The 17874-nt window shown below is 39.4% G+C and overlaps 1 protein-coding gene across 1 annotated transcript in view; it reads left to right on the plus strand.

Moving 5' to 3' along the window:
- The window catches only part of Fs (Follistatin), a 199096-nt gene that overhangs the window by 117668 nt on the left and 63554 nt on the right, over nucleotides 1–17874 (plus strand). The window contains exons 2-3 of the mRNA XM_090390396.1: nucleotides 3566–3754; nucleotides 10412–10630. Of these exons, the coding sequence (XP_090246522.1) occupies nucleotides 3566–3754; nucleotides 10412–10630 (408 nt within the window). The remainder of the gene's footprint in view (nucleotides 1–3565; nucleotides 3755–10411; nucleotides 10631–17874) is intronic.

The following is a 17874-nucleotide window of genomic DNA, read 5'->3' on the forward strand; positions in this document are numbered from 1 at the left end:
TTTTAGAATGATTGAAATCAACTAAGTTGTTTTTGCCCCACTGGAGATCGGCATTTAAGAAATTCGTAGCGGATATTCGAGAATTTGAAGCTGATTAAGCTGCGCGAGGTTTCTCAAAGTGGAATGCAGTGTGCTATCATCAGCAAAACTATGGATAGCATTTTCGGTCAATGGAAGAAGTTCATTGATATACAAGAGGAAAAGAGCGGAGAAAAGAACTGAACTTTGGGGGAATACCAGTATTAGTGAAGAAGTTAGAAGACAAAGCCATCTACCATCACCTTCGTCGAGCGGTCAGAGAGAAAACTGGATAACCAATAACAAAAAAAAAAAACAGTTGGCAAACAATAAGATGGAAGCTTGTTTAGAAGACCTTTAGGACAAACACGATCGAAAGCCTTTGAGATTTTAAAAGCAACTGCTTGTGTTTCATCGAACTTTTTCATTGAATTTTTCCATAAATGAGTAAAATAAACTAGAATATTACCGGATCGTCAGCGAATAATACTGACGGAATCCATACTGGCGATCGAATGGAAGGTTTCTAGAGAGTTTGAGTTGGCAATTAATTAATTTCTCCATTACTTTAAAAAGAGTAGAAGTAATTGCAATGGGACGATAATTGGATGGGAGGGATTTCTCATCGTTCTTAGGAACTGGTTGGATATGAGCAAATTTCCAAGCAGAAGGAAAAACACCTTTGAAATAAGAAAGTGAAAGAGGGCGGCAAAGAACAGGACTAAGTTCAGGAGCACAAGTTTTGAGAACGAGTGAAGAAATACCTTAGGACCTGGAGCTTTCTTAGCATCCAGATTCGTCAAAATCCTCCTGACATCCTTTTGATGGAAGACCAAAGGAGGCATTGAATGTAGCTTTTTTTTTTTTTTTTTTTTCCTTGTTAGTTGTTGTCGCATCAGCTTCTATGGCAATAGTGCACCTCCCAAAGTTTTTGCATTTTACTGTGATCCAAGCCCGAGGCGGGAATCGAACCCGCGACCTTTGGGTTGCCAGGCAGGCACTTTACCTACCTGGCTAGCCCGGTCGGCATTGAATGTAGCGTGCTGGGAATGGTGGGAGGTGTTTTACCAAGATCATTAATACTTGACTTGAAAGAAAAATGGGATGTTAGCAGTTCAGCTTTATCCTTGGCTAAAGTGAAAATAGAACCATCTGGTTTTGACAGAATTGGGAGCAGAGATGGGCAAAAGTTGCGGCCAATAGCTTTGGCAAGACACCAGATGCTCGGATACCATTAGGGCAAGAAGCAAGTTTTCTACTCAGCCTGATCAAAATCCAGTTTGAACTAATTAATAATTGCTTTACAATTGTTGCGAGCTTTGGTGTAGGGAGAAAATGAAACTGAAGAATTGAAACAAGCCAATTACGACACGCAACACTGTTCTCTTGAACAGCCTTAGAACATTTATTGGAAAACCAAGGTTTAGATAAAGGACGAGGTTTTAAGGTGGAGTGTGGAATAAAGGATTCCATCCTACAAGAATAATATCACTGACACGATCTGAGCATACGTTGACATCGAAATTTTCAAACAGTAATTCAACCAAGGAACAGAAGAAAGGAAATCTCGCAGGTCATCCCATTTTGCATTCTTGTAATGCCGAGGTTGGGATAGCCATGAGAGAAATGCTCCATTACAGAAGAGACAATCACCAAGTTGTGATCTAAGGTGCCTAAAGGACCACTCACTTCGACCGTGTACTTAGAAGGGATGTTTGTGAGAAAAATATCAAGCGTTTTGGCAGTATGGTTAGGATTGTTCGGTATTCTGGTAGGTAAATGAACAATCTGTGCGAGGTCATTAGTAATTGCAAAGCCTTAGCATCTCAACCAGCTGTGTCTGTGTGACTAGAGAAAGGAAGCTAGCTAGAGTTGTGAACATTAAATCACCAAGGAAAATTACATCACTGTTAGGAAAGTTGGGCTGGAGCAAGTCAAGTTGCAAAGAGAGGAAGTCAGAGTTCCAAATGATTAGTGGAGTTGGGAGAATGGTACAAACAACAGATGAATTTGACAGCATGAGGTAGAGAGATTTTAAGCGAGAGAAGATCGAAAAGAGGAGATTCCAAATGACTAAGTCTCTGACAGGGAATTTCGGAACGGACATATGCACAAGTACCACCTTTGAGGATAAACGAATCATGCAGCGAATAATTTGGGCAGCTGAGATGATCAGTGGTTGAATCAACTGATAAATGAGATTCTGTCAGAACAAGTACATGGGGTTTGACAAAGAGTAAGTGGAAATGGACATCATTGAGATTGGAATTGATTCCACGCATATTTGTGAAATGAACTAGGGAGTGTTTTGGAGGTTTAGATCTTTTCGCAGATAAGCTTGCCCTATTAGTTTGAAAATTCATGGTGTATTCAAAAGTAATAAATAGTTGGGGGGGGGACATGCTGTATGAAGTAATGAAATTTTTGGATATGGCGTACACATGATAAGAATATACCCAGATCCTTGACATAACGTGGCCTGGACAATGCACCCTCCCCCCCGCATACCCACTACCCGGACTCCCTCTGGTCACTATCTGGCAGAATAGAGGTAGCAAGATTATACACTAGCTGATCCGGAAGCCTCCTAGACAGTTACCAATAGGTTCGGTCTGGTGTACTAACTAGCGGCCGGCTTGCGAGCACCGTTTTAGAGCTGAACCCTCGAAATGTAAGGAAAAAATTTGGATTTCGCAATGGTCTTCATCAGACATCAGTCATGCTGCATGTTGGAAAAGATGGGAAAGGGTTGACCGAAACTTAGCTCTGGAGACTAAACATGGGTTCCACCACTTCAAGACTCCAATAAGCAAAGTGGTGGTATTGCATCGGTTGATGAGTCATCTACCATCTAGTATTGCCTGGTAACACAGAGGGGCGGCATTCCTCCATGTAGTGTAGGTGCCACACCTCGACCCCTGCTTACGTTGGTACACACCTGAGTGGTCACCCACAGTGTGCTTGCGCGTGGGGGTTATACGATGATGGCGATTATACCCAGTACAGTGGTATAATCATCATCTTCCCCACACCGAGTGGAAAAGGCCACGGTTCGAATCCAGTCAATGAAGCGTGACACTTTTATGGGCTTTTTTCACTGCGCGATTGAGTTAGTCGGTCTGTGAGGACAGCAAGGTTTTTCCCTCCTGGAAACTCGGGTTTTTCGTCCAGCAAAAAAGGAAATCCACCATACATAGAATACAGACACTTTATGGACGTAATACACTTGGGCGGTGGATGTTGTTCTCGGTAACCCAAATATGACAATATCGTTCACTATTTTCTCGACTGCTTTAACTCCAAATTCCACTATGTTTTGGATTTGGAGTTAAGGCATAGTGGTAAGAGGAGAGGAATCTTCTCGAAATTATTAAAAGCGTTGCCATATATTTTAAAATTCACAGGATTAAAATCGTGCTATTTATCAAGTATATTGAAAATTCATAAATTTAACTGACTTTTTGTTTGTTTCTTAATATAATGTAATATTTATATATAATATATTTCTTTATAATATATACTTTGAAGTTTCAAATTTTCTAACTAGCGGGACACTGCTGGAGTCTCATTGGAAAAAATGGTCGCTGCACGGAAATCCTTAAGACGAACATATCAAGAGAAGACTGCTGTAGTGATGGCAGTGCTACGACAGCTTGGAGTATGGAAAACCTGCGTTCTGGAGAGTTGTTTTTCTGGAGGATGTTTGGAGGCGGCGTTCACTGTAAACCATGCAAAAGTAAGATTGCAATATTTACTTTAGTGAATTGATATCAGAGGACGTAGATTAACTTTAAAGAATATGTAGTGAAAATATTTTATATTAAAAATAGCATTTTAATCCTTATAAAACCATAAATTTTTGATATCAGCAAGGCCAACCTAGTCATATTTGGATTATGGCTACATCCCAGGTTAAATTTAAAAGATTATATATCTTTTGTTGATTACACTGGGCAAGTCCAAATTAAGCCGAGTGTCATGATTTCATATCATTAGCCCGTCCAAACTTATGCTTACAAGGAATCGGAGGGAATCAGATGCGCGGCCACTAATTAATATTTCTCATTGAATTTTTTTCCTAAGTATAAACTCGCTATCAGGTAGATATATCTAATAAAGAGGTATATCTGCCTGATAGCGAGTAGATTCCTCTATTAACCTCAGAAATCTGGATTTGCTGTGGCATATGAAGTGTTGAAAGTGTGCAACAGGGATGGTTGTCCATGTTGACTCAATTGCTTTCCACAGTAGTTGCAAATTGGAAGGTTGTGGTCTCTACCCTGAAGAGCTCGTTCCACCTTGTCCCACAGGTCTCAAAATTAAATTGAGATTTAGTGAATGAAGAGACTACTGCAATAGGCCAGGTTCAGTCTCACGTCCCTGTAATCGGTTCTGTATAATTCTGGCCTTTTGACATGGCGCATTATGCTGTTGGAAGACCCCATTCGCAGACGTAGCACTATAGCCGTGAGGGGACAATTTAATTCCCAGATAACCTGCGGCATCAGTTTTGCTGCACTTTTATAAAAGGGCCCAGTGGGAACCACACCATTACGTCGCTACCACCAGCCTGCATTGTTAATACTTGGCAAGATGGGTCCATGAACTTATGCACTTTTTTGCTATATTCTAGTCAATCCATCAGCGTGAAACAGCAGGAACAAAATTTTATCAGACTAGTCAACGTTTTTTCCAACACCGAAATACCCCGTGTTGGTATTACTGGGCCCGCTGTAAACGTACCTTCGGTCTTTTGTTTTCTGATATGAATTGAACGCTGCTGTATACTCCATCCAACGAAGTATGAGTTTTGAGTTCTGAAATTCTTGTTTGCTTACCACTCTTGTACTGGTTTGCCCTTTGACTGTTATTCATATCAGCCTCTGTTGGCCTATTGCTTCAACAAGCTATTTACAGGATTGCCGTTGGTTGTATGTCATTTGATTATTGGCGATACATCTGAGATACAGTCGCGTCTGCTGTTGGCTACCATGCCACGTTCGAAGTGACTTTAATCTTTCGTCTTACCCATTCTTGCACTGAATTACGCAAATACTTACCCTCCAACTTTATATTACATGGTATAAACATGATACTGTTACTGGAGGAATTGCTCCATTTCATGAAAAGGTTAGGTGTACTTAATAAAGTGGCAACTCAGTGCAGCTCACGAATACTTTAAAGGTGGAGTGGAGTATAAGACCACCAACTTTCCGTTTGTTTGTGCATAAGAGTCCTGTGACTTGTAATAAGATATATTTATATCAATTTCACCTGTGCTCATTTAAAAGACGGCCCTTTGTCTGTCTTCACACAATTCTCCTGCTCTGCAAAAAAGAATAGATCACAAATCAATATGAAAAGGGACCGGTTAACTTGGGTTTATAAAGCCAACAATATCTTTTCAAGATGGTAAAACATAATTATTTTTTAAATTTTCAGTTTAATTTTATAATTCTGTCGCAATCTGTTTAGCTTTCATCAGAAAATCTTGTTAGAACAATTTTTGTGTAGAGTCTCAGGGTATCCTTCAATCATGCAGGGGAAGGAGTGTGTGTGGGACAGTATGTGACAACACCAGGGTCCCATATGCTCTTGATGTAGGTTTAATACCGACTCTTCTATGCTTATTTTGGTTAAGCTGACTATGAGATTATCGTACATTAATTTGAAATAACAGAAACTTTTTCCGCAACAGTCAGTCATGGAAACTTTTTTAACTTAAATATTTTACATGATAAACTTATTTATTAGTAAGTAGTATAATGGTACACGAATTTACTGCTTGCAAAAATAATCTGATAATTGTACTTCCTATGCGATGTTTCAGATTCTATGTTCATACAAAAGTTGTTTCAGCGTATTATGCAGACAGTTCCAAAACGACGGAAATAGCAAAAAGGTAAACTGCAGCCATCATCAAGCCAATGCAGGATGGAAGCCTCCTCAACGATTCATATTGGGGAAATGGACCATAATCTGCCAAGCTGGTCCAGTGTGGATTGACAGATCGACCATACTTAGGAGTCAGGGGCTTGAACCCCGGTCTACTCAAAGAGCGGGTGCTATGCACCTCCGCTCATAACCACTCGGCTACCGACTGCAGTTTACCTTTTTCCATCGTTTTGGAACTGTCGGCATAATGCGCTGAAACGACCTTTGTATGAACATGGAAGCCGAAACATCGCATAGGAAGTACAATTATCAGATTATCTTTGCAAGCAGCACATTCGTGTACCATTATACTACTCACTAATAAATAAGTTTATCATAGAAAAGAACATGCCAAATAGATTATTTTTCATTTTAATATTTTCAGAGCATTGGTATCTTCTTTCCCTCTGTGGAGATAATTAATGAACGGCATTAGTACATTTTTCAGCTCGTTCTTTGGCACGAAAAAGACGATTTCTACCCGTTGGTTGTATATTTTTCCAATGCTTTTTATTTTGCCAGAGTTAAGTACTGAGGCTGGCGCACTATGGCCACAGATGCCGATGCGCCTATAAATCCCGAAACAAACAAACTGCTGAGGTTTTCCTGGTTTCAAATATTGGCAGCAATAACGGCGTGCAGTGGAGATCATTTCATTTCACGGAATGCATATTAATGACAGCTTGCAGTTATTGCATTGTAACGAACAATGTCTATATCCTCGTTTCCATCTCTGCCGTTGAAGACTAACAATGAACTCCTTAAATCTCTACACTGTAGGTTTGAAGAGCAGAGAAAGAGCCTGGTTTTTAATGTACCCTCAAAATGTAAGAGTCATCAACAAATGACCTGAACTTTTCACGATATCTGTCATAATCTCGAAGAAGGAAAAGAAAAAAGTACTCTTATACTCCATGGTTGGGAAAGTGTGAAACTGACTCTGTATTCTGTAGGCTACACAATGCTTGCCACATTAACCTTTGATAAAAGGGAGGGGGGGAATTGGCATCGTACCCGACAAGGAAAAAAAAGTCTTTTGCCATAAAATTCTACTGAATGTCCATCAGTTCAAATATGTGCGGTCTCCTCCGTCATATATATAATTTATAGACATCTTGCGCTTTTCACACTGGATGGGAGGAAATATAATGGTTTTTTTTTCCAGAATATTTTTACACACGAGCCAAAATCGCGTAGACATATGTGTAAGCCGATAGCGCCATTTCAGTTAAATTTACGCAATACGTATGAGATTTCAAGAAGATTAAAGTTCCATTTGGCTTTATAAATTTAACAATTATATTCAGCTTACAGGTATCTAATATTTCCACATAATTTCGAGTATCAGCGATTATTGTAAAACCTTTAATATAAATCTGCTTGCATCCTCATTTTCCCCAAGCCTGTTTTGAATTTAGTTAGAAGTTATATACACGTATAGTTTTTCTTTCATTTTGCCAAATCACTCCTCTCTTGCTCTTCGCAAAACTTAAATTTCATGTTTCGTACATGTTTTCTCAATCTATTAAGAAAACTTTTCTGAATGTTTTATTTTATTATAGAATTTCCAATTACGAATTCTTTTAACAGCTCAGTTAATTGTTACAATTAGTTGTTCTTTCTACTGATGCTTTTCTTTTCTGCATTTAATATGATGCAAATGTAATTGGAAGAACACAGCTTCTATATACTACTTTTTGTATTCTCTATAAAAGGTTTGAGTACTAGACGGTAAAGGAAAGTTATGGATATGTTTGATTTTGATACATCCCCAGTTGGTGACATTTCTCATGCAGTGCAGCGGATGTACTTTAACCTCTGGATGGTTCACATTCGCTGGATTAAACTTGCTCACCCTCTCAATGTCCAGTAAAATAACTGAGTGGTGGAAGCATCTCAGGATGAAAGGCAGAACTTTTAGAGTATCTTAGCTTCATAGTTCAATACTAAGTTAGTGCGACAAGTTAGCCAAACAATGAAAGTTTAGTTAGAATTATGAAAACTTGAGTTTGCATTAATTTGGAAATAAGACGAATGTTTCTTGTCTAGCTAAGTTTCATTAGTTACGGAGCTTCCGAAAATATCCGAAGCTAACTAAGGTAACCATCATATTCAGCCAATAACGAATATACACGGGCCAATAGCCAGAATAGGATATTGCTAAACATCATAACTATTTCCACTATAATTATATGAAAAGTGGACGACATATTTCAGAGGTAATTAGTTGCTGCGATAATTATGACCAAGAATGGAATTCAGAGGTGAGGCATTTAGAGGAAGTTTATTACTCCTTTAATGGATTTTAACTTCCATTTCTGTAACAGGAAATGGACGTCTGACATTTGAGAAAGAAAAATTTTCAGACAGTTTGCTTATGCAACATACACGTCATCGACCTGGTAACTGTAGCAAATAATGAATTAAGGCCCAAGGGTTGGCAATGTTGAAACACACTTCGCTTACTTTATGATTATCCTGATACTTCGAGGAAAATCGTATCACATTTTATTCTTTGAATTCTCTTTCGGGGAGATCACCTTTTCGAAATCGATGAGAATTCAAACAAGACCAAGCTCCATGTTTTGATATTTCGTAGGGAAATTTGGCTCGTTGTTAAAACATCGCAGTAATGCTACTTCTATCACCATAATTATCACTTTAGAGAAATATATTCAGGTTTGTTAAATAGAAGGGTTGCCATCATTTTGAGAGATTAGCATAAATGAACTCAGAGTAAATTAGTTGCCTAAGAGTTAAAGTAACAGATTTTAGAGATTCACGACTGGATTCTATGTGATTTTACGGCAAACTACTTCAAAAATTCGTGAATAAACAAAGGTGGATTGGAGTGGTTTGGGAGTTAACTTGGATAATTGCTCCACAGACCAAAATTATTCCGAACGCATGCCCTAGCGTTTTCTGTTTCTGTGTTAACTGCAAACTGAACAATTTTCTTACGTTGCTATGCGCAATGGCTGAATTTTTCTACGTTCTGCTCCGTCCTCACCAAAAACCATGAACGTTGGATACGTTCTTGCTTATAAAAAGCTAATTTATTTTCTACAATTAACAATTGCAAGAACTCCCTATCAAGGAACTCTCCGATTTTAAGACTATAATTCACGAAAAAGAAGACTCAATAAGGTAATCTTCGTTATTATACAAATCAAATATTGAGTTCAAGTTATTATTCGCTTAGCGCCAATCCCGTGGCATTATTCATAAATACTGCTGTTACGCTCATAAGCACTCAGTACGATGGCATCATCTTAAGAAAAGTAGTGTTTGTTATGATTAAGGGAAAGCAAGTGGCTATACAAGGACTGCGTAACTTTTGCCTTGAGTTTGGTACAACGCCTTCTTCAAAATCTACATCATTGGTCCGCCCAATGATGTGTTGATCGGCAGTGTTGTAAAGCAAAAGGTAAGAGGGAGACCAAGCGCATTGGAGGTAAATGTGGAATGTATTAGATAATTGCGTGTGCACAGCCCTCGAAAACATTTCACTTACACATGAATAAAATTCAAGTGCGATCAATCTCATGAAATCAAACCGGTTACCCAGAGTGAGTGGGATTTGCAGTTTTAATGTTCAGTCAAATCGATGACGATTCATATTTTTAAACCAAAATCGTTTCCCTAATCGTGACCTTAAAATATAGTGTATCGACTATTAGTCAGACACTGGGTGAAAAATTTATCACTGGCGTACATTTTCATTTAATAATATGTAAACTCCTTTAGCACGACTCATTTCACTGAATCCCCTACCAAGAGCCGATGGAAGGGATTCAACTGGATCCCTTAAGTAGTTTCATCATCCATTCAGGTTTTGTGGATGCTGTTTTCATGTTCTGTTTAAGATAGGCGCTTATGTTCTTCCTACGATTAAAATCTGGTGACTTGGCTGATCAATTTAAATTCCCTACCCTCGTGTCAGTTTCAAACAGCAGTGGCTATGAACCGCACAGTTGTCATTCGGGAATACAGGAGTCCCTTAAATGTTCAGCCACAAGATTTGCGTCTCGAACACATATCATTCGAAAATCTTGAGGTGGAATAGTTTTAGGAAATTAAATTGATTAATATTTAATTATGCAACTGATATTCTCTTTTCTTGTCACGTACATCTAATTAAGCAGGTTTACTAGAAGTGTAATGATGTGTAAATGAGTTTTGTGCATTGAAGTTGTTTCTTGATATTCGCAGTCGTATTCAGCCTAATTAGTTGTTTATGCCTTGTTCGAAACTGTAAAGTACCTTTCATATATGCTTTGTCAATTCTATATTTGAAGAATATTTCAGTGTCTGGATGTTATTAAAAAAATTTACAATATTTTGGTATGCATTGTCTTTAGCAAAATGCACACTGTTTATCATCTCAATCTGGCAGTAGTCGTATTTTGGAACAGTATACATATGATGAATTATTTACCACTTTTCTTTTATCCAAAAGATTCCTGTGAAGGAGTAGAATGTGAAAAGGGGATGCGGTGTGTTATAAAACGCCAAAAGCCAACTTGCGTTTGTGCTCCTAAATGTTCCAAGAAGAAACGGAAGCTTGGAGAAATCTGTGGTACAGATGGAAGAACATATCGACACATCTGCAGGCTGCTCAAACGGCAGTGTAGGAAAAACAAACATCTCGCAGTAGCCTACATAGGACAGTGTCAAAGTAAGTTTATGATGTTATTATGCACACTTCATAATTCATGGGTTACTTTTTACTTGTCAGATTCTTTATTTCTTATGCACATATGATGTTATTTGAAATTTTTATAAGGTGTCACTATTGCAGGGTGTTTATCTTAAAGAGGCGGTGAGATATTTCAGCTTGCTTAACATTATTTTTTTCATAGTATCTCTAATTTATTAAATAATATCACTTCCCAAGATGTTTGGAAGATAGCTTTGAAATACACGTTGCATCCAACACGACCCTAATTCTGACTTTTAGGTCAGCATTTCTAAATGAACACTGTTATGTAATAATTTAAGGTTTTTCAAAGAATTTTAAAAGGTCATGAAAAAAATACGATCAAAATAGTTTGGCTGACCTGAAACGATGCAAGTAGATAACATTATCAAAGTATACTCCGAAAGATTATTATCCATAATTATTCCTCGTCCCAAATATAGGACTTTTTTTTAATTCAGTGAATCATTTAGTTGCATATATTATTGTCATCTCTGTAGTCCCGGAACTGAAATTAAGACTCTAGGTATGTATTTGTTAACTTTCAAACTACGTCAATTTAGCCCTCGCGGTTAGCACGATGGATAGAATCCTCCCGATATTGAGAGGATTATATCCATCTCGAAGTGACTGAGTTCGAATCCAGTCAACTGGCGGGAGGAATTTTTGTGGCCTTCTTTCACAACGTGACTGAGTTAGTCAGGCTCAGGCAAGGGTTTCATGCCCACGAAACTTGGGATTTTCGTCCAGCAAACCGCTCATAGAATATAGCAATTTACAAATACAATATGCGATGCCTCACAATCTTGACTGCTTTGGCGCTTAACACAGACATCATTTTGACCAGAAACATCATGGCTGCTTGCGACCATGCTGTTTGAGGTTAGAATACTGTACTCGAGATGACTACAATCCTTTCTAAATAATTAGCAGGAAGTTGTCACTGTGAAAGACTACTAGAAAAGTAGAAATTACGTTAAATTCACTCGGTACAATGTATAGGTTGATTAATTTGGCTGTTGCTGTATAAGTTGTTTCCTTGTATCATTTGCCACTAATAACACTCTTTATTCCGCCAACGATGTTTTTTCCCATAATAATGATGTATTTCCTCTGGATAAAATTATATAAAAAACTGTTTCTCTGAAAATTAATTGTATAAATAATAAGACTTAACAAGGTAAAATAAAAAAATAGTACTGCACGGGAACTTGATAATTTTGGACTCAAAGAATCTCGTTCCGAACCAAAGTAAACAATCTCCAAAGCTGATGCCATAAATCTCTTTATTCATCGGGCAAATCGAAAGAATTTGCAAAAAATAAGTATTTTACTTCTTTTTTTCATATACCTTCAGCATATGAAGCCATAAAACCTCAATAAAACCCTACTCAACTTATTCAGCATTGCACTTTCTGCAGGAGCCACGTCAACACAGAGGAAGGAGAAATTAATATTTGCTATTCTCAACTCCCACAAAAAAGTGCCTTAAACGCTTAAATAAGGCCGATAATTAAGGAGAAATTATCCAATTGGATACGTTACTAAAAGTTTTCTTTAGCATACTGAACTGCATGTCACTGACAGTTCAATTCTGAAAGAACTTTTATGAGGTTTTATCCCAACACTGTACCAAGTACATTGGTCACAGTTAATGGGTTCATATTCCATGTGACAGTATAGTGGATTTTCGACTACACTCGTTTTTTGAGGGCAAGGTTCGAATCCCGTCATTGACTGGAAAAATTTATATGGGCTTCTTTGTTCAGGGTAGAGTTAGTCGATTTCAGGTGAAGGGAGCAAGATTGATTTTGAGATCCTCTGGTCAAGTGGGGACGTTAACTTCACGTGCTCCATGTAATTATATACATTACTTAAAGTATGTTCGTTTAAATATTTGGATCGATGAGAGGCTCTAATAACGTAAAATTAAAAAAATAATAAATAAATAAATTTTATGTTTGTACTCCGGGATGACCACACGGCCAGAGTAGTTCACAAGATAGAAAGAATACAAGAAACAGTACCGTATTTGGTAGTCACGCGAGATTGAACCATGGTCACTCAAAGTACGCGTACTTATGCACCCTCGAGCCTGACCACTCAGAGTCCCATTAGGTATTATCATTAACACTCCACTGAGGGGGAATACTGATGCGAATCGAGTTTGCATTAGAGTAGCGTTTTAATTAGAGTGTCATTTCTTGTTCATAAAAAAGAGCTATGTACCTATACCGGTGTCTTTACAATCCAATGATTTTTCCCCTTTAAGAACTGCACGCTGATTTTAAAAGATTCAATTTTCGGAAAAAGTGCAATTTATATTCGAGCTAATATCAATATAAAATGGATCAATATAAAATAAACATTTCAAGGAGTTTTAATGTGAAGAAATTATTACTAGCAAGTGATTTCTTTTAGTTATTCCGGCATCTCCTCTTTTTTAATAACCCATTAGAAAGGTACAGAGTTTTATCTCACGATCAGTCAATTTAACAAAAAAGAAAAAAAAAAATTTTTTTTCTGGAATCAGAGTTTCTTCTTTTTACCTAACGTAAATTTAATATATTGTTCGGTTACGAGGAGTAATGTATTTCGTGAAGGATAATGTTATTGAGTATGTATAGCTGGGAAATATTCTGGAAAGAGTGCTCTACAGATAATAAAACAATATTCCAGTTGATAGCATGTAATAATCTGATATATATGCAAAACGAGTCTTCTAGTTAAATAATCGCAGATGAGATCAACATTGTTAGCAGCAACAAGACTTGATAGAATGAAAGGTGTTTGAGATCAATCAGTTGAAGGGTGAGGAGGAAACTGTTATGCAAGAAATCAAGGAAATCTGTAGCAGCAAAGGTGGTTGTAGATGGCAGTGTGCCAATTAACGTGGGTAGTTGACATCACAAATCATGAAAACGTAACAGGATTTAAGATGAGTCAGAAGCTTAAGATAAGTTAAAAAACACACACAAAGGGCGAGTTAGTGACAGTACTTAGGCATTTGATATGTACAAATAATAGTGAGAAAGGGTACAGGATTTAGGAAAAGTGCAGCGGCCTGCTCTCTCTAACTAAAAGAGAAAACAATGCTGAGTAATAAGGAATAATTTGTCAGTAGGCGGCAGCTGCGACCGGCCTTTATATGGAGATCCCATCATGCCGATTAAATCTGTACAAGGAAAAGATGGTTAAGTAAAAAAAAACAACTATCACATTAGGGCCATTCAAGAGCTATCTTATTTGCCCATGTGTTATTTGCCAGTTTTGCCGTATGAAAAACCTTGCTAAGGTTTTATCGAGACGGACTAAATCAGCCATGTAGTGAAAAAATACCATAAAAGTTCTTAGCGTCATTGATGGGCCTTTTGCATCCGTGATTATAACCATTGCGCTACCGCGCAGACCAATAGAGGAAGCATAAAAAGTTTGCTATGACACTAAAGTCAAAGATTTAGCGAGCACACCATTAGCGTTTAGAATAAAAACAGTCACTGTAATAATCAGTCAGGGTATAGTGCAATTGTTTAAGTTCTCCCAGTTCAATTAATGAGAAAGAAAAAGTTATGTAAAATATAACTCGTGTAAAATAGTTTTAAGAGAGTTCAGAAGTTATTTAAATTCGCAAAATCTATATTCCACTTTATTACAAACAGAAGAAACAGATAGACTGGGTTCAACAATTTAGTTCAGTTATCTTGGCAGCAAGAAAACTCAGTTTAATAGTTTGAAGAACGGACAATCATTAGTTGCAAAATCTAATATGAAATACTCTCTAAAAATGAATGGCCTTGATTTTGGACGTTATTCTTGTTAAGAAAAAATATCTCACCTATCTGGGGTATTTCAGGCATTTCACATTTAACGTAACACGTATAAAACGTGGTGTATCTCGTGCAGCTTGTCATGAAGCGAAACAAAATTTGGTATAATGGCGTACTAAAGAATAACCATGAAATGGGAAGACAGCGAGAAATTTCGGATATTTATAGGGATTCTATAAGAATTACCAAAAAGGTCACATTGCAGAAGTCTATACAAGGTGCTTAAAAATATGTCTATACAAGGTGTCATGGGACCTTGACTGTTGTCAAGGTCCCATGACACCTTGTATAGACATATGTGGAGTTGTCGTGCATGGGACCTTGACTGTTGTCAAGGTCCCATGACAACAGTCCAGCATAATCAGCCCTGCAACGGCTAAACAGGCATTGCAGCAGTAAACCATGCTCGATATAAGGATGTCTATAAGATTCTGTGGCAACAAATCCCATTCTTCCACCAGCGCAGACCTTAACTAACCAATCGACCGTGAGTTAAGCTGTCTCCGTGCAATATGACATCTATATTCGATCGGGATTTAAGTCTGTGATCGTGCTGGCCCCGGCAGTCGTTGCATATCTTCAGTTTCAAGATATTCCCCCACCACCACTTGAACTCTATGCGTAGTGGAGTTGTCGTGCATGAAAAGAAAATCTGGACCAACTGCACCCCTAAAAAGTTGTACAAAAAAGATTCAAGGATCTGTTCTCGGTACCTCTGCGCAGTTAGAACCCTTATCACAAACATGAAGAGGGGGTGTAGCCGTTGATCATTATTCAGCCTCAAACGAGAATACCGCCTACACCGTAAGTGCCCCTTTCTCTGATGTTGGAGGGATGGTACCGCATTCCTTGTCTACAGATGAAATAACGTCTAGAATCCGTTTATAGGCTAAACGGGACTCATCAGAGAACAGAACTCTGACCCTATTTGTCAGGGCTCTCCCAATCACATGTTCATGGCACCTGTTTCGAGAGCTCTGCAGTGGTTTGGAGTTAATGGGATACAAACCACTGACTTCCTTGCGTTGAGTCCACTTGAAGTGAGACTTAACATAGGCTGGTTGGAAATGTTGCAGCAACTCCAAGCGACAGTTGATGGCAGTACATCGTAGGGTTCCAGCAAGTATAGTGGTCTGTTCTGGATGATACAGGGCGACCTTGGCCAGTACTTTTGTAGAGATGCCCTTTACCCACAATCTCCAGGTCAAGGGGGTTGATTGATTGATTGATTTGGATTTTATTGGCGCATTAGCATCTAAGGCTATAATGCGCCAAGGCCAAGGTCAAGGGGAGAACTCCAGTCAGGACCTGTAAAGCGTGGGTGCTCGCCGTGCTGCAGGCGCGAGACGTAAATAGTAGAATCGATGATACGTCGGTTGACTGCGGTAGTAGCCTTGTAATACCATATGCCAGAGACATATGTGATGATGGGTAAATATGGCTTTGTAGAAAATATGTAGTGGACGCCGGCCAAGGTCCCAGTCCCTTTGAGCCACCCTAGCAACGAGGGCAGCGTATTTCCTAATCTTGGTTCGGATGTATTGTAGGTGGTCTTTGAAGGATAGGTTGTGGTCTAGAATGACCCCTAGATGCTTCAGTTGTTTGGAGAATTTTATTGTCATCTGGTTTATCTTAATTTGAGGAAGCCGTTGTAGATCCAGGTTCCCTTTCAGCAATGCTGAGTTGGTGTGATTCTGTTTTGCCCAGTTCTGCATTAGCTCCAAGGCCGGGTTCGCATATTCTTCCAGTTTTTCCCTTGAGTTCGCCGAAACTGAGAGAATGAGGTCGTCGGCGAATGCCTGAGCATCCATTTCTCCGAGGTCCGAGACGAGGAAGCTGTCCAAGACGACGTTCCATAGAAATGGTCCCAGGACCGAACCCTGCGGGTAGCCCCCGTGGATGCTTCTAGAAAGGGTCTGATAGGGCGCATTCACTACTATGAATCTGTTGGATAGGTAGTTCTGTGAGGTCTGATAGAGGTTGCTGGGAAGATTTGCCGTTCTAAATCTGTCCAGGACGCTCGGCCAACAAAGTGTGTCGAACGCCCCAGTGAAGCCCACAGAGATCACCAAGAAGTATTTTTTGTTGCAGTTCTTCACCTTCCCCAGGAGGTGCTGGTGGGCATTTATGGCAGAATTACCCTGTCGAAAGCCGAACTGGTTGGGCGTTGTTAGTCCTGTAGTATTGTAGTGATGTTGGAGAGGAGCATGTAATAGGCGCTCGAACAGCTTGCTGACCACGAAGAGCAAGGCTATAGGCCTGTAAGTGTCTGGGAGGATAAGCGACTTGAAAGGATTTTTTAGGGTAAGTTTGACATTGGTGACCTTCCATGAAGTTGGAAAGGCTCCTGCCTGGAGGCATTTGTTGTAAAGATTTAGAATCAGGTGAGGGGCATGTTCCACTGTCTTTTTAACAATTTCTGGTTCTAGCAGGTCTGGCCCTGGGCATTTATTTCCTCTGATAGTTGATGCTGCGGCTATTAGCTCCTCCCTGGTGAAAGGCAGTTCCATTGCTTGGTCGCTTTATCCTGGCATATTTTCTTCTGATCGTCAGTCTGCGGTTCGGCTGGTGGTCGAAAGACCACGTCAAGAATATTGTTTATGGTGCTTTCCCAGTTTGTAGTCATGGCACCTTGTGGAGTTCTAGTAGTAGCGACAACCTTCCCCCCCTCCCAGCGGGATCTTGTAGACCACCCCTAGGGATCGTTATTGCCAGTAGTTGTGACCAATCGCTGCCAAGTCTCCTGTTTGCAGTGACGTATCTGCGTGGTGTAGGAATTTCTCGCTTCTCTATACCACTACCGTAAGGCCTCCACTTCTGCAGCTGGTCAAGATCTTCTAGCCCTTTGAAATGCCTTGCGTCGGATCTGAGTCTCCTTTCTAAGGTGCTGCAGGTCTCGGTTCCACCACGGCACTGCACCCAGGGCTGGGTGTTTCCTAGGTATTGCAGCTTTACAGGCCTGAGTGATGAGGGCTGTTGTCTTCTGCTGAAGGAGTTCTACTGGTCTGGAGTTCGGCATTATGTTCCTGTAAGGCAACTGAGATTTCAGTCTGGAAGGTGTCCCAATTTGCTTCCTGAATATCGTACCTGTGCTGTATTTGTCTTGGTACTGGGTTCCTAGTTACTGTGGTCCTGGTAAGTAAGTAAGTAAGTGTAAGTGTTTTCAGTGTCTAACGGCACCAGGGGTTTCCCCATCTACGCGTTGCTTTTATTGTGGGTGTACCAGTTCACTGAGAAGGCCAGAGATTTAAAAGTACAGTATATGGATTATGGAAGTGTGGTGTTTTGTACGGTTGTTCCTCTGGCCATTTAGCCGCTGGACCTCTGCTGAGGCCTAAGGTTGCCCCACATACGCCCCGTGGAGGCAGACCAGGTACCCATTAGTCTATAGTTCAC

The sequence above is a fragment of the Mastigoproctus giganteus genome, chromosome 2, assembly GCF_048544385.1.
Source record: "Mastigoproctus giganteus isolate SK-2022 chromosome 2, ASM4854438v1, whole genome shotgun sequence".
Classification (NCBI taxonomy): Eukaryota; Metazoa; Arthropoda; class Arachnida; order Uropygi; family Thelyphonidae; genus Mastigoproctus; species Mastigoproctus giganteus.